Source organism: Chelonia mydas, chromosome 13, assembly GCF_015237465.2.
Source record: "Chelonia mydas isolate rCheMyd1 chromosome 13, rCheMyd1.pri.v2, whole genome shotgun sequence".
In the NCBI taxonomy this organism is placed as follows: domain Eukaryota; kingdom Metazoa; phylum Chordata; order Testudines; family Cheloniidae; genus Chelonia; species Chelonia mydas.
Window position 1 is genome coordinate 1,556,077 of NC_051253.2, and position 13,336 is coordinate 1,569,412.

At 47.0% G+C, this 13,336-nt stretch overlaps 1 protein-coding gene across 2 annotated transcripts in view; it reads left to right on the top strand.

Moving 5' to 3' along the window:
• Positions 1–2,609: 2,609 nt before the first annotated feature.
• RPRD1B (regulation of nuclear pre-mRNA domain containing 1B) overlaps positions 2,610–13,336 on the top strand; it is a 45,864-nt gene continuing 35,137 nt past the window's right edge. Inside the window, exons 1-3 of one of the 2 annotated variants that reach the window (XM_037877266.2) lie at positions 2,610–3,081; positions 5,918–6,047; positions 7,721–7,854. In XM_037877266.2, coding sequence (XP_037733194.1) covers positions 2,931–3,081; positions 5,918–6,047; positions 7,721–7,854 — 415 coding nt within the window. In that variant the 5' untranslated portion in view covers positions 2,610–2,930. The remainder of the gene's footprint in view (positions 3,082–5,917; positions 6,048–7,720; positions 7,855–13,336) is intronic. The other variant, XM_037877267.2, reaches the window with a different exon arrangement.

Consider the following 13,336-nt stretch of genomic DNA (forward strand, 5'->3'; position numbering starts at 1 on the left):
AGTGAATGTTTGTTTTGTTCCACATTTCTCTTTAGTTTCTGGCAGGATGGGTTGAGCCCTGTTTCTCTAGTGTTTGGCTCCATCTCAACCAGATTTACAGTAGGGTTTAACTTTTGGTTTTTAAAAACACTTTAAGCATGAGTGTAACCAAATAGGATTTTAATTGTGAGGACAGATTTTTAAAGGTACCTAGACATTTCCAGATGCAGACAGGGGCCTAGTGGGATTTTCAAAAGCATCAACGGGACCTAGGCCCTTCTAAAAATCCTATTGGGTATTTATCTGCATCTGGAGGTGCCTAAGTATCTTTAAAAATCTGGTCTTTGGTCAGGGGCCATGGGGGCAAACTCTTTAAAACAAAAGCCATATTCTAGCATAGGTAGGGTTATGGCAGAGCATATGCTTGTAGGCCCCAGCTTGAGTCTGCTGAGCTAGAGTGCAGAACAAAGGTGGGTTGATATACTGGACGTGCATGTGATAGGGTAGTGGTAGGACTCGGCTGATTGATTAGACACCAGAGCACACTAATGAGCATTAGTATGTAGGTTATTCCACACTGGAACCCATATAGGGTATCATCAAACAGTTACAACCTATACGTCATGGGGACCACAGCCTGAAAGAAATCTTTTCTGAACCTTCTCTTCTAGCCTTCAAACAACCCCCAACCTCTCCAAGCTCATCAACAGAAGCAAGCTCCCCAGTGACCAGGACCCAGCATCTCAAACCAGAACTAGACCTTGCCAAAACAACTGATGCAAAACCTGTACACACATCTCCACGGCTCTGATGATCAATACCCCCCATGCCCACCCTTTCAAGATTCACGGTTCTTACACAGGCCTGTCACAATACGTGGTGTACCTCGTGCAGTGCACTAAATGCCCCAACAACTATGTGGGTGAAACCAGACAATCACTATGCGTTCGAACGAAGTCACGCAGGAAAATGGTAAAAGACACCACCACCCCATCACCCCCTCTTTTGTAAAGCGATCACTCTGTATATGACCTCTTACTCCCCATCCCCAAAGGAAACCTGCACAACGCCTTCAAAAGACGAGCCTGGGAGCTTAAATTTACAGCTTTGTTAGACTCTAAAAATCATGGGCTGAATAGAGACACTGGATTTATGGCTTATTACATCATTTTATAACCCACTAACCCCTCTCCAGCTTCCCCCCTATGACTGAAGGGGTATCAACCAGCCAGTTCACCTTGAAGGAGCCCTTAAACTATGTGCGAACTACTTATGCTAAACAATCTGTTCCACCTTGTATTTAGCTGTGACGCCCTGTGTACCTTCCCCAGACCTGAAGAAGAGCTCCGCATAAGCTTAACAGCTGGTCTCTTTCACCAACAGAAGTTGGTGCAATATATTACTGCACCTACCTTGTCTCCCTAATGAGAAGTTGACAGGTAAAACTCTGACCCTGACCACTCCAAAAAGCCTGAGTGGGTGGGACCACTCAGTGGCACTGAGGATGCTCCTGAGGAACCCATTAAATTCACAGGTGCATGGTCCAGGAGGTGAAGGCCATGCCTCAGGCTGTCTCTGCACAACTGGCCCGACCTGGTAACCATGGCCATGGGCTGAATCTCTCGGCTTACACCATCTATCTGTAAGCTTGGAGGGGTGGGTGGGGGACACCCTGCCAGGCGGGTCCAGGATGCCAAGCAGGGTAATAAACAACAAGACTCCCCCCACCCCCTCTGCCGTCCCCCCTACCCCTCTGGCACTTGCAGCAGCCCTGAAGCCTCTGCCTCGCCCCGCAATTCAAGAGCCCCAGGCCTGTCCTGCCTTGGGGGAGCCCCTGTCCTCCCCCCCCCGCATGAATCCCTGCCCCCTGCCCAGAGCTGGGGGGGGGGGCAGAGCCCCTGTCGTTCCCCCCCCACGTGAATCCCTGCCCCCTGCCCAGAGCTGGGGGGGGCCCAGAGCCCCTGTCGTTCCCCCCCCCGTGAATCCCTACCCCCTGCACAGAGCTGGGGGGGGCAGAGCCCCTGTCCCCCCGTGAGTCCCTGCCTCCTGCATAGAGCTGGGGGGGGGCCCAGAGCCCCTGTCCCCCCCGTGAATCCCTGCCCAGAGCTGGGGGGTAGGAGCCCCTGTCCCCTCCCCCACGTGAGCCCCTACCCCCTGCCCAGAGCTGGGGGGGGGAAGGAGCCCCTGTTCCCCCCCTCGTGAGTCCCTGCCCCCTGCATAGAGCTGGGGGGGGCCAAGAGCCCCTGTCCCCCCCGTGAATCCCTACCCCCTGCACAGAGCTGGCGGCGGGGAGGAGCCCCTATTCCCCCCCCATAAGTCCCTGTCCCCTGCACAGAGCTCGGGGCGGGGGCCCAGAGCCCCCCCACGTGAGCCCCAGCCCCAGCTCGGAGGCAGAGCCGCAGGGGACCCTCCAGGACCCCGCCTCCTACCTGCTCCAGTCACGCTCCCGCCACGGGGCGCGCGGCACATGCCGGAAGGAACGTGGACAACCCCCGCGCACCTAACTCAGGAGTAAAGCGAAAAAACTCCCCAGACGGTCTAGGCAGGAAGGGGAAACAAGAAAAGTCTCAGGTGAGCGCACTGCGCATGCGGAGCTGGCCCGTGCCGGGGTTTTGAAATAGGGCTCAGTTAGGCATACAGCGCATGCGTCCTCGGCTGGCGCCGGGCGAAGGCTAGAGACGCCTCAGCTGGAGTCGCTGCGCATGCGCCGCTTTCCCGCGCCTGCCTCGGGCCCCCTGTGATGTGCGAGCTATAACTGGACACACGGGTGGGCTCTCTTCCCCGCCGGCGACCCGTAGCATGGGGCCCTTTGACCCGCCGCGGCGGGGTGAGAGGTCGGGTGGCCATCTTGTGGCAGCGGTGGCGGTTTGTTGTTGGTGAGGCCCCGCCGCGCCCCCTCCCCGCGGGCTGAGCAGGCCCCGGGGCCGGGCCGGGCCGCGCCGGGCGGCGCCATGTCCTCCTTCTCGGAGTCGGCGCTGGAGAAGAAGCTCTCGGAGCTGAGCAACTCTCAGCAGAGCGTCCAGACCCTGTCGCTGTGGCTCATCCACCACCGCAAGCACGCGGGGCCCATCGTCTCCGTGTGGCACCGGGAGCTCCGCAAAGGTAGCGGGGGAGGGGGCGCGCCCGGGCACCCTGACCAGCGCCCGCCCCGCCGCCGGAAATCAACCGGGACCGGAGCTCCGGACCCGTGGCTCCCCAGGCCGGCCCGAGTCGGTCCCTTGCGCCCTGCACGCTCGGGCGCTGTCCTGCTCCGGAGCCGCCCGGCTCCTCCCGCCCCATCGCGCTCGCAGGTGGCGGGGCTGGAGCGCTCCCCTCCTCCCTGCCTGCGGCCCCTGGGCTGGGCCCTCGTCTCTCATCCCTGCTGCCGGCTCCCTTGTTTCCTTTCCAGCGCGCTTCCCGCCTGAAAGGGGCCTTAGAAAACCTCGTTTACTAGATGGGGGCAAGCCCCTGGTGTGGCTGTAGCCTTCGTGCGGACTCAGAGACATGTGGGTCTGTAGGACGTCCTGTGCTGAGGCGGGATGAGCTCCACCTAGGCTTTAAAAGCGCGTGTATGTACCGTTGATGTGAGCGAACGCTTTAAGAGCGGTGTAACTGCATCCATACTGGAGGGCTGCGCTGACTTAGTTAACCTTGTGCAAAAACTTTCTGTAGACCAGCCCTGAGAGTCAGCCGTGGTAGAGTAAAACCTGCCAAGAGCCACCACTCATGGGAGTCGGCAAAAGTGGTCACTTGTAAGAGGTGGTCTCTCTCTCTCTCTCTCTCTCTCTCACGACCTCTGCAGGTAGTCGCTCGTGACAGGTGGTCCCTCTTCAGAGGTGGTCTCTGAGGCAGGATTTACTGTATTTCCATTTTGAGTGTCCGGCTCAGTTACGCCTGTGTGGTCCTGTTGTCTTACAATGGGACCCATAGCGATACCTGTGGAACCCCATTGCCTTCAGTGTGTTGGATGGGAATGGTTTTTTTCTAGGTTTTAGTGAGCTTGTGACTCTTTAGTTTGTGCTCTTAGGTCCTTTTATTCACTCTCTTAAATATCCCATTGTTACTTGGAAAAGGCATTTCAATTAAATTTGAATGGAATGCCAAATGGAAAAAATTGAATTGTAAACTATGTTCCTGGAGTATACTATATTACATCGCGTGCGCGTGTGTATGTATAGATATAGATGCGTACTATTAATACAGGTTCCTTGATGTTTGGAACCCAGAAATGTTGTTAAGAAATAACTGGTTTATTTGCTGGGGGGGGGAAATTGTAGTAGTTGGCTCTCTTAATCTGTTAAAGTCCTCAGCATTTTGCAGAATCAGAGACCCAGATCTTAACACTTATGAATACATTTTCTTTAAAATCGTAGACTACTTTGACAGTTATATCTATCAGCTGTTTTGTCTTGGAAGTCATAATATTTTTCCAATATACTTATTCTTTGGGGACTGCTACATGGTAGAAGTAGGTTGTGGCCTTACACGGACATTTTTGGGGCTTTCTTTTCCTGGGAATACATCCAGTGTCTACCTTTCTAATGTCTACACAGCATTTTGCAGTGAGCCTCCCTGCCTGGATCTACTGACTTGGGCTGGTGGGGCTTGTGCAAATGCTCTAAAAATTACTTTGAAGTTGCATCTGGGGCTGAAGCTCAGATTCTGAAGCCCATTCTACTCCCTAGGCTTCAGACTCAGAGCTCCAGCCCCAGATGCAACTTCAAAGTGCTGTCTATACAGCAATTTTTAGAGCACTAGTGCAAGCCCTGCTAGCCAGTTTGTCATCCCAATCTGGGAGGCTTGATTCTGCCTGCTCCAAAATGCTGTGTAGACATATCCCATATACGTTATAGTTTCCTCAAAGAGAACTAGAGTGACTTTAACAGGACTTAGTTTCACTCTTGGGGTTCACAACCCTGTGAATAGGTGTGAAACTGACCAGAGTTTTGTTAATTTCATTTTGCTGCTTGTTGTAGATATGGTAGGGGTTTTTTTTGGCCAGTTGAGGTAGATGGGGCTGTATGGAGTCACGTTTGGAAGTTTTTAAAAACAAAAGCTTAGAAACTGCAGAAATTGATAGTCTGCCTGCATGCCCTTTACTTGGCAAGATTTTGTTAGTCCTGCACTTATATAAGATATTAGGTGTCACCATATATGGTAATAGAAAAAACTATGTATTTGAAAGAGCTGAGGTAGGCTTGCTGTGGGAACCGTAGCTGAATTTCCTGACTCTGGTGTCTGTAAATTCTCAGTTTTTATGTTGTATAATATAGCTTTTGCATATGTTTTAGGCTCTAGAACATAGAGACTATAGAATCTAGAGAGTTTGTCTCTTGTAGATTCTGCTCTTCGGAGTGTAGGGTCTATTGGCATTTACTAATGGTGGGTGATGAATGGAAATAGCTAACTTTTGTGGGATTGAGAAGAAACACACAGCTAATAGCTATTTCCACATAGCATGGATTAGAAAAATTGATTCTGAAAAATAAAAGGTCCTAGGTTCAAGCTCTTCCATCCAGGGATGTTCAGTATTAAACAGCTTAAGTATAAGGCTAAAATAACACTGTTTCAATATATATGATTAATGAAAAATAAGTCTATTGTCACACTGATTTGGTGTTAAAATGAAAAGAACTGTTACAACTTAACCTGCACTTGTGGTGAGGTTTAATGTTTATGCAACACTGAGATCATCAGATGAAAGATGCACAGTAATATTAGGATTATTTCCCTTCTTGTCGTATAAATTAATTACGAACCAAAGAGGATCAAGAACTGCTTGACTTGAAAGCTTCTAGCTGCTTTTGCTACTTTGGTAAAATTGAAATGCAGGAAACTCAGCCATATTTTAAGCTGAGAAACTGTGAGCACTTTTGGAATGTATAACAAGTAGCCTCAGAATAAAACATGAAATGAGAAATCAAGAATGCAAGTTAAGTTTTCTTCTCTTCTTTCCCAGCAAAATCAAGTAGGAAGCTTACATTTCTATATTTGGCGAACGATGTCATCCAGAACAGTAAAAGGAAGGGTCCTGAATTCACAAGGGAGTTTGAATCTGTTCTTGTGGATGCTTTTTCTCATGTTGCCAGGTAAGTTTGCACATTAATCCATTCTGCTTTCCTTCACCAATTTTTCTGTCCACAGCTTTTGTGTTAAATATTCCACAAGTCTAAATTCAAGTGCTTTTCAGTTCTAGGAATATGTATGCTCAGGAAGGTTAACTTGTCTTTACTAGAAGCTGAACTCAACTCCTTTCCTTTAAGAAATTGTCAGTTATGCCTTGCTCTTGAGAAACAGAAGTAAAGTTGTGGGAGGCTGGTTCTAGCTTTGGTTCTGTGCGGTGACAATTGGTTTGTGGGTTTTTGTGCATAACTTCTATGTAGGTTAAATACTTTACACTTATCCATAAATCTCAAAGCTCTGTACAAAGTTGGAAATTATCTCTGGTCTAAAGATTTGTCCAAAGTCACATAATTTGTCACTACGAGAGTGTCACATAATGAGTGACTCTTCCCCTTAGTGGGAGAGTTTGAAACAGAACTCGGGTTTCCTGACTACTGGCTATCTGGTCAGTCCACTAGACCAGTTTTTCCTATAATGAGCTTTGAAATTACACAATTTCAAAGTGCTTTATTAATATGAACACGCACACCATTCCTGCTTTTTTCTGCAGCTGTGCTGCTAATCAGCTGCTATATTTGGTTTTTCTAAAAGATGTGCAGTTTGAAAATTATCTTCATGTTTAAGCTAATAAATCTTTCTTGATCTCACTTAATTACCTAAAAATTTATAGATAGGTCTGAAACGTGTTACTAGCTAGAATATTCCCAATAGAAAACTTAATTTAAACTTCCTTCTTCTATACCATCTCTTTAGTGGGCTTAGGGTACAGTTCTTGTATGTCTTGCCTTTGTGTTGACATTTTAATATGCTACTAGGTGAGATCTGATTATAGAGTTAAATTATGTCTCAGAATCTATATATCCGGTAGGTCCAAATTGTGTGAGCTTTACTGGCTCCTATCAACTGTTATCAAATGATTGGCCTCCTCATTGGGCTGAAAGGGTGACTTGTATAATCCAGAGGAGGAGACAGGAGGTGCAAAGGGGAGCAGCTGCATATTATTCCTGTCATAGGATGGTCTATAGCTAGTTAAGGATTGTTTTACTATTTAAAGACGAGCTTAGTCTCTGAACCAAACAGTTATAATGCACAGGGGAATTAAAGAGCATCTAATGACAGTGTGTTCTGGATAACTACATAACGTTTGGCACTGTTTCTTATCTTATTCCTTACAAGTCTTGCTCATTTGGTCGATGTTTAATAAGTAAATTCTCATTTGAATGCCTAATGACCCAAACAATTTCCTTTTTAATTAGGATGTCATTGACTGAAACAATCATTAGAAGTGAACATTTTAAACTATAAACCTGGTAACTTTGTAGGATTTTCATAGTTCTTTCTATAACAGCAGAAAGATACCATTTTTTTTCCGTCCCTGCAAAAGTTCTTATGTCCTGTTGGTATCCAGGAAGTGGGCGGGCAGAAAAGACTGGGGGTACTTCTACACACTGTTGGGTTCCAGCTTAAGGGAAAAATGTTACCTAAGTATTTTGCACAGTGTACTTCAGACAGTACAAGAAAGCCTGTCCCCAAGTTTGCATCTTCCTTTGACGGTTGCAGCTTCTAATTTGTACGACATTTTTTAAAAAGCATACTCATGTTTAACCATAGTTTTAACTATTTTTTAATATTTGAACAGAGAGGCAGATGAGGGCTGCAAAAAGCCCTTGGAGCGATTGCTTAACATCTGGCAAGAAAGGAGCGTGTATGGCAGCGAGTTCATACAACAGCTGAAACTTTCTATGGAGGACACCAGTAGCCCTCCACCAAAAGGTAAAAGCATAGCTTAAAAAAAAAAAAAAAAAAGCAGTAACACATATCCCATTGAAAAGTTAATGTGTCACTAACTGACATTAGAACTATGGTGGTAAACAGGCCAGTTCCTGGCATCATGCGCATAGAAGGTTAGGAGAATTGCTATCAGAGCTGACACTGGAGTCACTATGGGTAAGTCAACTGCATTTTAAAACACAGGAGTCTTAAAGACTTGGCCTGACATTCTGGTGCTAAAACAGCTGTGTAGATGTCTGAGCTTGGCCTCTGAAGCCCACCCCTCTCCATAGGCTTTCAAGCCAGTGTGTAGAGCCATGCTCTGTGATTTGCTCCTCTGGGTTTCTGCTGGCCATTTAGGCATACCCCTAGACTAAATGTCTTGAAGAGATTTTGCATTTGTAGAGATGACAGATCTGGTTTGTTAGCCTGAGACCTCATGGGCCTGCACCAATCATTTGACTCTACACATGCAAGTGGATACACTCTGGATCTATCTTGATAGACATGAGTGTAGATTTTGGGCATATAGGGAACAATATCCCTATGGTGACCATGGTTACTACCTCCAGGATGAGATTAGGACTCTTCCGCTCTCCTGTAGAAATAGGCAACTGCACTGATGGTCCAACCAAGGAGACAATGTAACTTGTTGGTTTCCAGAGCACTCTGACAGTTAAAATTGTTCTGCCTCCAGACACGAGTCTGGATGGGGGCTAGGTGGGTCATTACAATGGTCTGTTCTCCACACTTTGGCCCTCGGATGCCCTTCCTCATTCTGCATCATCCTTACAGATCACTGTGATTTAACAAAAAGCAAAGGAGTACTTGTGGCACCTTAGAGACTAACAAATTTATTTTGAGCATAAGCGTTCGTGAGCTACAGCTCACTTCATCGGGTGCATTCAGTGGAAAATACAGTGGGGAGATTTATATACACAGAGAACATGAAACAATAGGTGTTACCATACACACTGTAATGAGAGTGATCACTTAAGGTGAGCTATTACCAGCAGGAGAGCTGGGGGGAGGGAACCTTTTGTAGTGATCAAGGTGGGCCATTTCCAGTAGTTGACAAGAACTTCTGAGGAACAGTGGGGGGTGGGGAATAAACATGGGGAAATAGTTTTACTTTGTGTAATGACTCATCCACTCCCAGTCTCTATACAAGCCTAAGTTAATTGTATCCAGTTTGCAAATTAATTCCAATTCAGCAGTCTCTCCTTGGAGTCTGTTTTGAAGTTTTTTTGTTGAAGAATTGCCACTTTTAGGTCTCTAATCGAGTGACCAACAGTGACTTTTTGGCACATGGAAGTGGAAGGCTAGAAAATGATGTTGCAGTTGGTTTGGCTGGTTTCTTTTTAACTCGAGTTGGTAGCAACTGAAACTGGCGTTTGTGTGATGGATTTTCAGTGGCTTCCTGACATAAATTGATTTCAGTCCAATTCCTGGTGGGCATCTATATCACAAAAGCCACCATTATAGCTGGTAGTCGGGTCAAAGATTGAGTGGATCATAAAGTAAAACACTGAGCCTTCTTGCTTATTTTCCTTGTGGCTTTTCAAACACAAGTATGATAGCAGTAACTGACTTCAGTGACTTCTGAATTTGCAAACTACCATGGAAACAGTAGGTTTGGAATCTAGTATAAATATCTTTAGATTGGCAAAAGGTGGTTCTGTTAAAACTCTTGGCACTCCTGAGGATATTTGAGACTCTGATAATGAATATACTTTTTTTTTTTTTTTTTTAATCTAAGGCTGTGCGGTAACTCAAAGCAGAAAATTCTGCGGGGTTATGCCAATGTACACCTTTGTGCAAAGCCACAGTGTTTGATAAGATATGGTTGAATAGATGCGACTTGTTGAACAGGATGGCTCTGAATAAATTCCAACACATTCAGTATGCTTAGGAGCCTGTGATACTTGCCCAAATGTGGTGACACCATAAGAGACTGAGTAGGGAAAGTATCAAAGCTTAACACTTATCCTGCGAAGCAGTGACTCTGAGAAAGATTTGGTGGTCATGGTGGATAATCAGGTGAACATGAGCTCCCAATGTGATGCTGTGGCTACAAGGGCTAATGCAATCCTTGGAGGCATAAACGGGAAGCTTGAGTAGGAGTAGAGAGGTTATACCACCTCTGTATTTGGCCCTGGTGCCACCATGGCTGTAATATGGTGTCCGCAATCTAACTTGGAAAGAGCTCAGAGAAGAGCCATGAGGATGATTAAAGGATTAGAAAACCTGCCTTATGGTGTTAACTTCAGGGATCAATCTACTTAGTTTGATAAAGGGAAGGTTAAGGGGTGACTTGATCATGGTCTGTAATGTGCCTACATAGGGAACAAATATTTAATGGGCTTTTCAGTCTCGCAGAAAAAGGTATAACGCAATCTAATGCTGAAAGTAGTTGACTCTCGCCAAATTCAGACTGGAAACAAGGTGTACATTTTTAACAGTGAGGGTAATTAACCATTAGAACAGTTTACTAAGTGCTGTGGTTCATAGAATCATAGAATATCAGGGTTGGAAGGGACCTCAGGAGGTCATCTAGTCCAACCCCCTGCTCAAAGCAGGACCGATCCCCGAATAAATCATCCCAGCCAGGGCTTTGTCAAGCCTGACCTTAAACTTCTAGGGAAGGAGATTCCACCACCTCTCTAGGTAACGCATTCCAGTGTTTCACCACCCTCATAGAGAAAGTTTTTCCTAATATCCAACCTAAATCTCCCCCACTGCAACTTGAGACCATTACTCCTTGTTCTGTCATCTGCTACCACTGAGAACAGTCTAGATCCATCCTCTTTGGAACCCCCTTTCAGGTAGTTGAAAGCAGCTATCAACCCCCCCCTCATTCTTCTCTTCCAAAGACTAAACATCCCCAGTTCCCTCAGTCTCTCCTCATAAGTCATGTGCTCCAGTCCCCTAATCATTTTTGTTGCCCTCCGCTGGACTCTTTCCAATTTTTCCACATCCTTCTTGTAGTGTGGGGCCCAAAACTGGACACAGTACTCCAGATGAGGCCTCACCAGTGTCGAATAGAGGGGAACGATCACGTCCCTCGATCTGCTGGCAATGCCCCTACTTATACATCCCAAAATGCCATTGGCCTTCTTGGCAACAAGGGCACACTGTTGACTCATATCCAGCTTCTAGTCCGCTGTAACCCCTAGGTCCTTCTCTGCAGAACTGCTGCCGAGCCATTCGGTCCCTAGTCTGTAGTGGTGCATGGGATTCTTCCGTCCTAAGTGCAGGACTCTGCACTTGTCCTTCTTGAACCTCATCAGATTTCTTTTGGCCAATCCTCTAATTTGTCTAGGTCCCTCTGTATCCTATCCTTACCCTCCAGCGTATCTACCTCTCCTCCCAGTTTAGTGTCATCTGCAAACTTGCTGAGGGTGCAATCCACACCATCCTCCAGATCATTTATGAAGATATTGAACAAAACCGGCCCCAGGACTGACCCTTGGGGCACTCCACTTGATACCGGCTGCCAGCTAGACATGGAGCCATTGATCACTACCCGTTGAGCCCGACAATCTAGCCAGCTTTCTCTCCACCTTATAGTCCATTCATCCAGCCCATACTTCTTTAACTTGCTGGCAAGAATTCTGTGGGAGACCGTGTCAAAAGCTTTGCTAAAGTCAAGAAACAACACGTCCACTGCTTTCCCTTCATCCACAGAGCCAGTTATCTCGTCATAGAAGGCAATTAGATTAGTCAGGCATGACTTGCCCTTGGTGAATCCATGCTGACTGTTCCTGATCACTTTCCTCTCCTCTAAGTGCTTCAGAATTGATTCCTTGAGGACTTGCTCCATGATTTTTCCAGTGACTGAGGTGAGGCTGACTGGCCTGTAGTTCCCAGGATCCTCCTTCTTCCCTTTTTTAAAGATGGGCACTACATTAGCCTTTTTTCAGTCATCTGGGACCTCCCCCGATTGCCATGAGGTTTCAAAGATAATGGCCAATGGCTCTGCAATCACATGCGCCAACTCCTTTAGCACTCTCGGATGCAACGCATCCAGCCCCATGGACTTGTGCTCTTCCAGCTTTGCTAAATAGTCCCGAACCACTTCTTTCTCTACAGAGGGCTGGTCACCTTCTCCCCATTCTGTGCTGCCCAGTGCAGTAGTCTGGGAGCTGACCTTCTTCGTGAAGACAGAGGCAAAAAAAGCATTGAGTACATTAGCTTTTTCCACATCCTCTGTCACTCGGTTGCCTCCCTCATTCAGTAAGGGGCCCACGCTTTCCTTGACTTTCTTCTTGTTGCTAACATACCTGAAGAAACCCTTGTTGTTACTCTTAACATCTCTTGCTAGCTGCAACTCCAGGTGTGATTTGGCCTTCCTGATTTCACTCCTGCAAGCCCGAGCAATATTTTTATACTCATCCCTGGTCATTTGTCCAATCTTCCACTTCTTATAAGCTTCTTTTTTGTGTTCAAGATCAGCAAGGATTTCACTGTTAAGCCAAGCTGGTCGCCTGCCATATTTACTATTCTTTCTACACATCGGGATGGTTTGTCCCTGTAACCTCAATAAGGATTCTTTAAAATACAGCCAGCTCTCCTGGACTCCTTTCCCCCTCATGTTATTCTCCCAGGGGATCTTGCCCATCAGTTCCCTGAGGGAGTCAAAGTCTGCTTTTCTGAAGTCCAGGGTCTGTATTCTGCTGCTCTCCTTTCTTCCTTGTGTTAGGATCCTGAACTCGACCATTTCATGGTTACTGCCTCCCAGGTTCCCATCCACTTTTGCTTCCCCTACTAATTCTTCCGGGTTTGTGAGCAGCAGGTCAAGAAGAGCTCTGCCCCTAGTTTTCCTCCAGTACTTGCACCAGGAAATTGTCCCCTACATTTTCCAAAAACTTCGTGGATCGCCTGTGCACTGCTGTATTGCTCTCCCAGCAGATACCAGGGTGATTGAAGTCTCCTATGAGAACCAGGGCCTGCGATCTAGTAACTTCTGTGAGTTGCCGGAAGAAAGCCTCGTCCACCTCATCCCCCGGTCTGGTGGTCTATAGTAGACTCCCACCACGACATCACCCTTGTTGCTCACATTTCTAAACTTTAATCCAGAGACTTTCAGGTTTTTGTGCAGTTTCATACTTGAGCTCTCTTACATACAGTGCAACTCCCCCACCTTTTCTGCCCTGCCTGTCCTTCGTGAACAGCTTATATCCATCCATGACAGTATTCTAGTCATGTGAGTTATCCCACCAAGTCTGTGTTATTCCAATCACATCATAATTCCTTGACTGTGCCAGGACTTCCAGTTCTCCCTGCTTGTTTCCCAGGCTTCGTGCATTTGTATATAGGCACTTGAGGTAACCTGCTGATCGCCCCTCTTTCTCAGTATGAGGCAGGAGCCCTCCCCGCTCGTGCTTTCTTCCGGTATCCCACTTCCCCGCTTACCTCAGGGGTTTGGTCTCCTTCCCCCAGTGAACTTAGTTTAAAGCCCTCCTAACTAGGTTAGCCAGCCTGC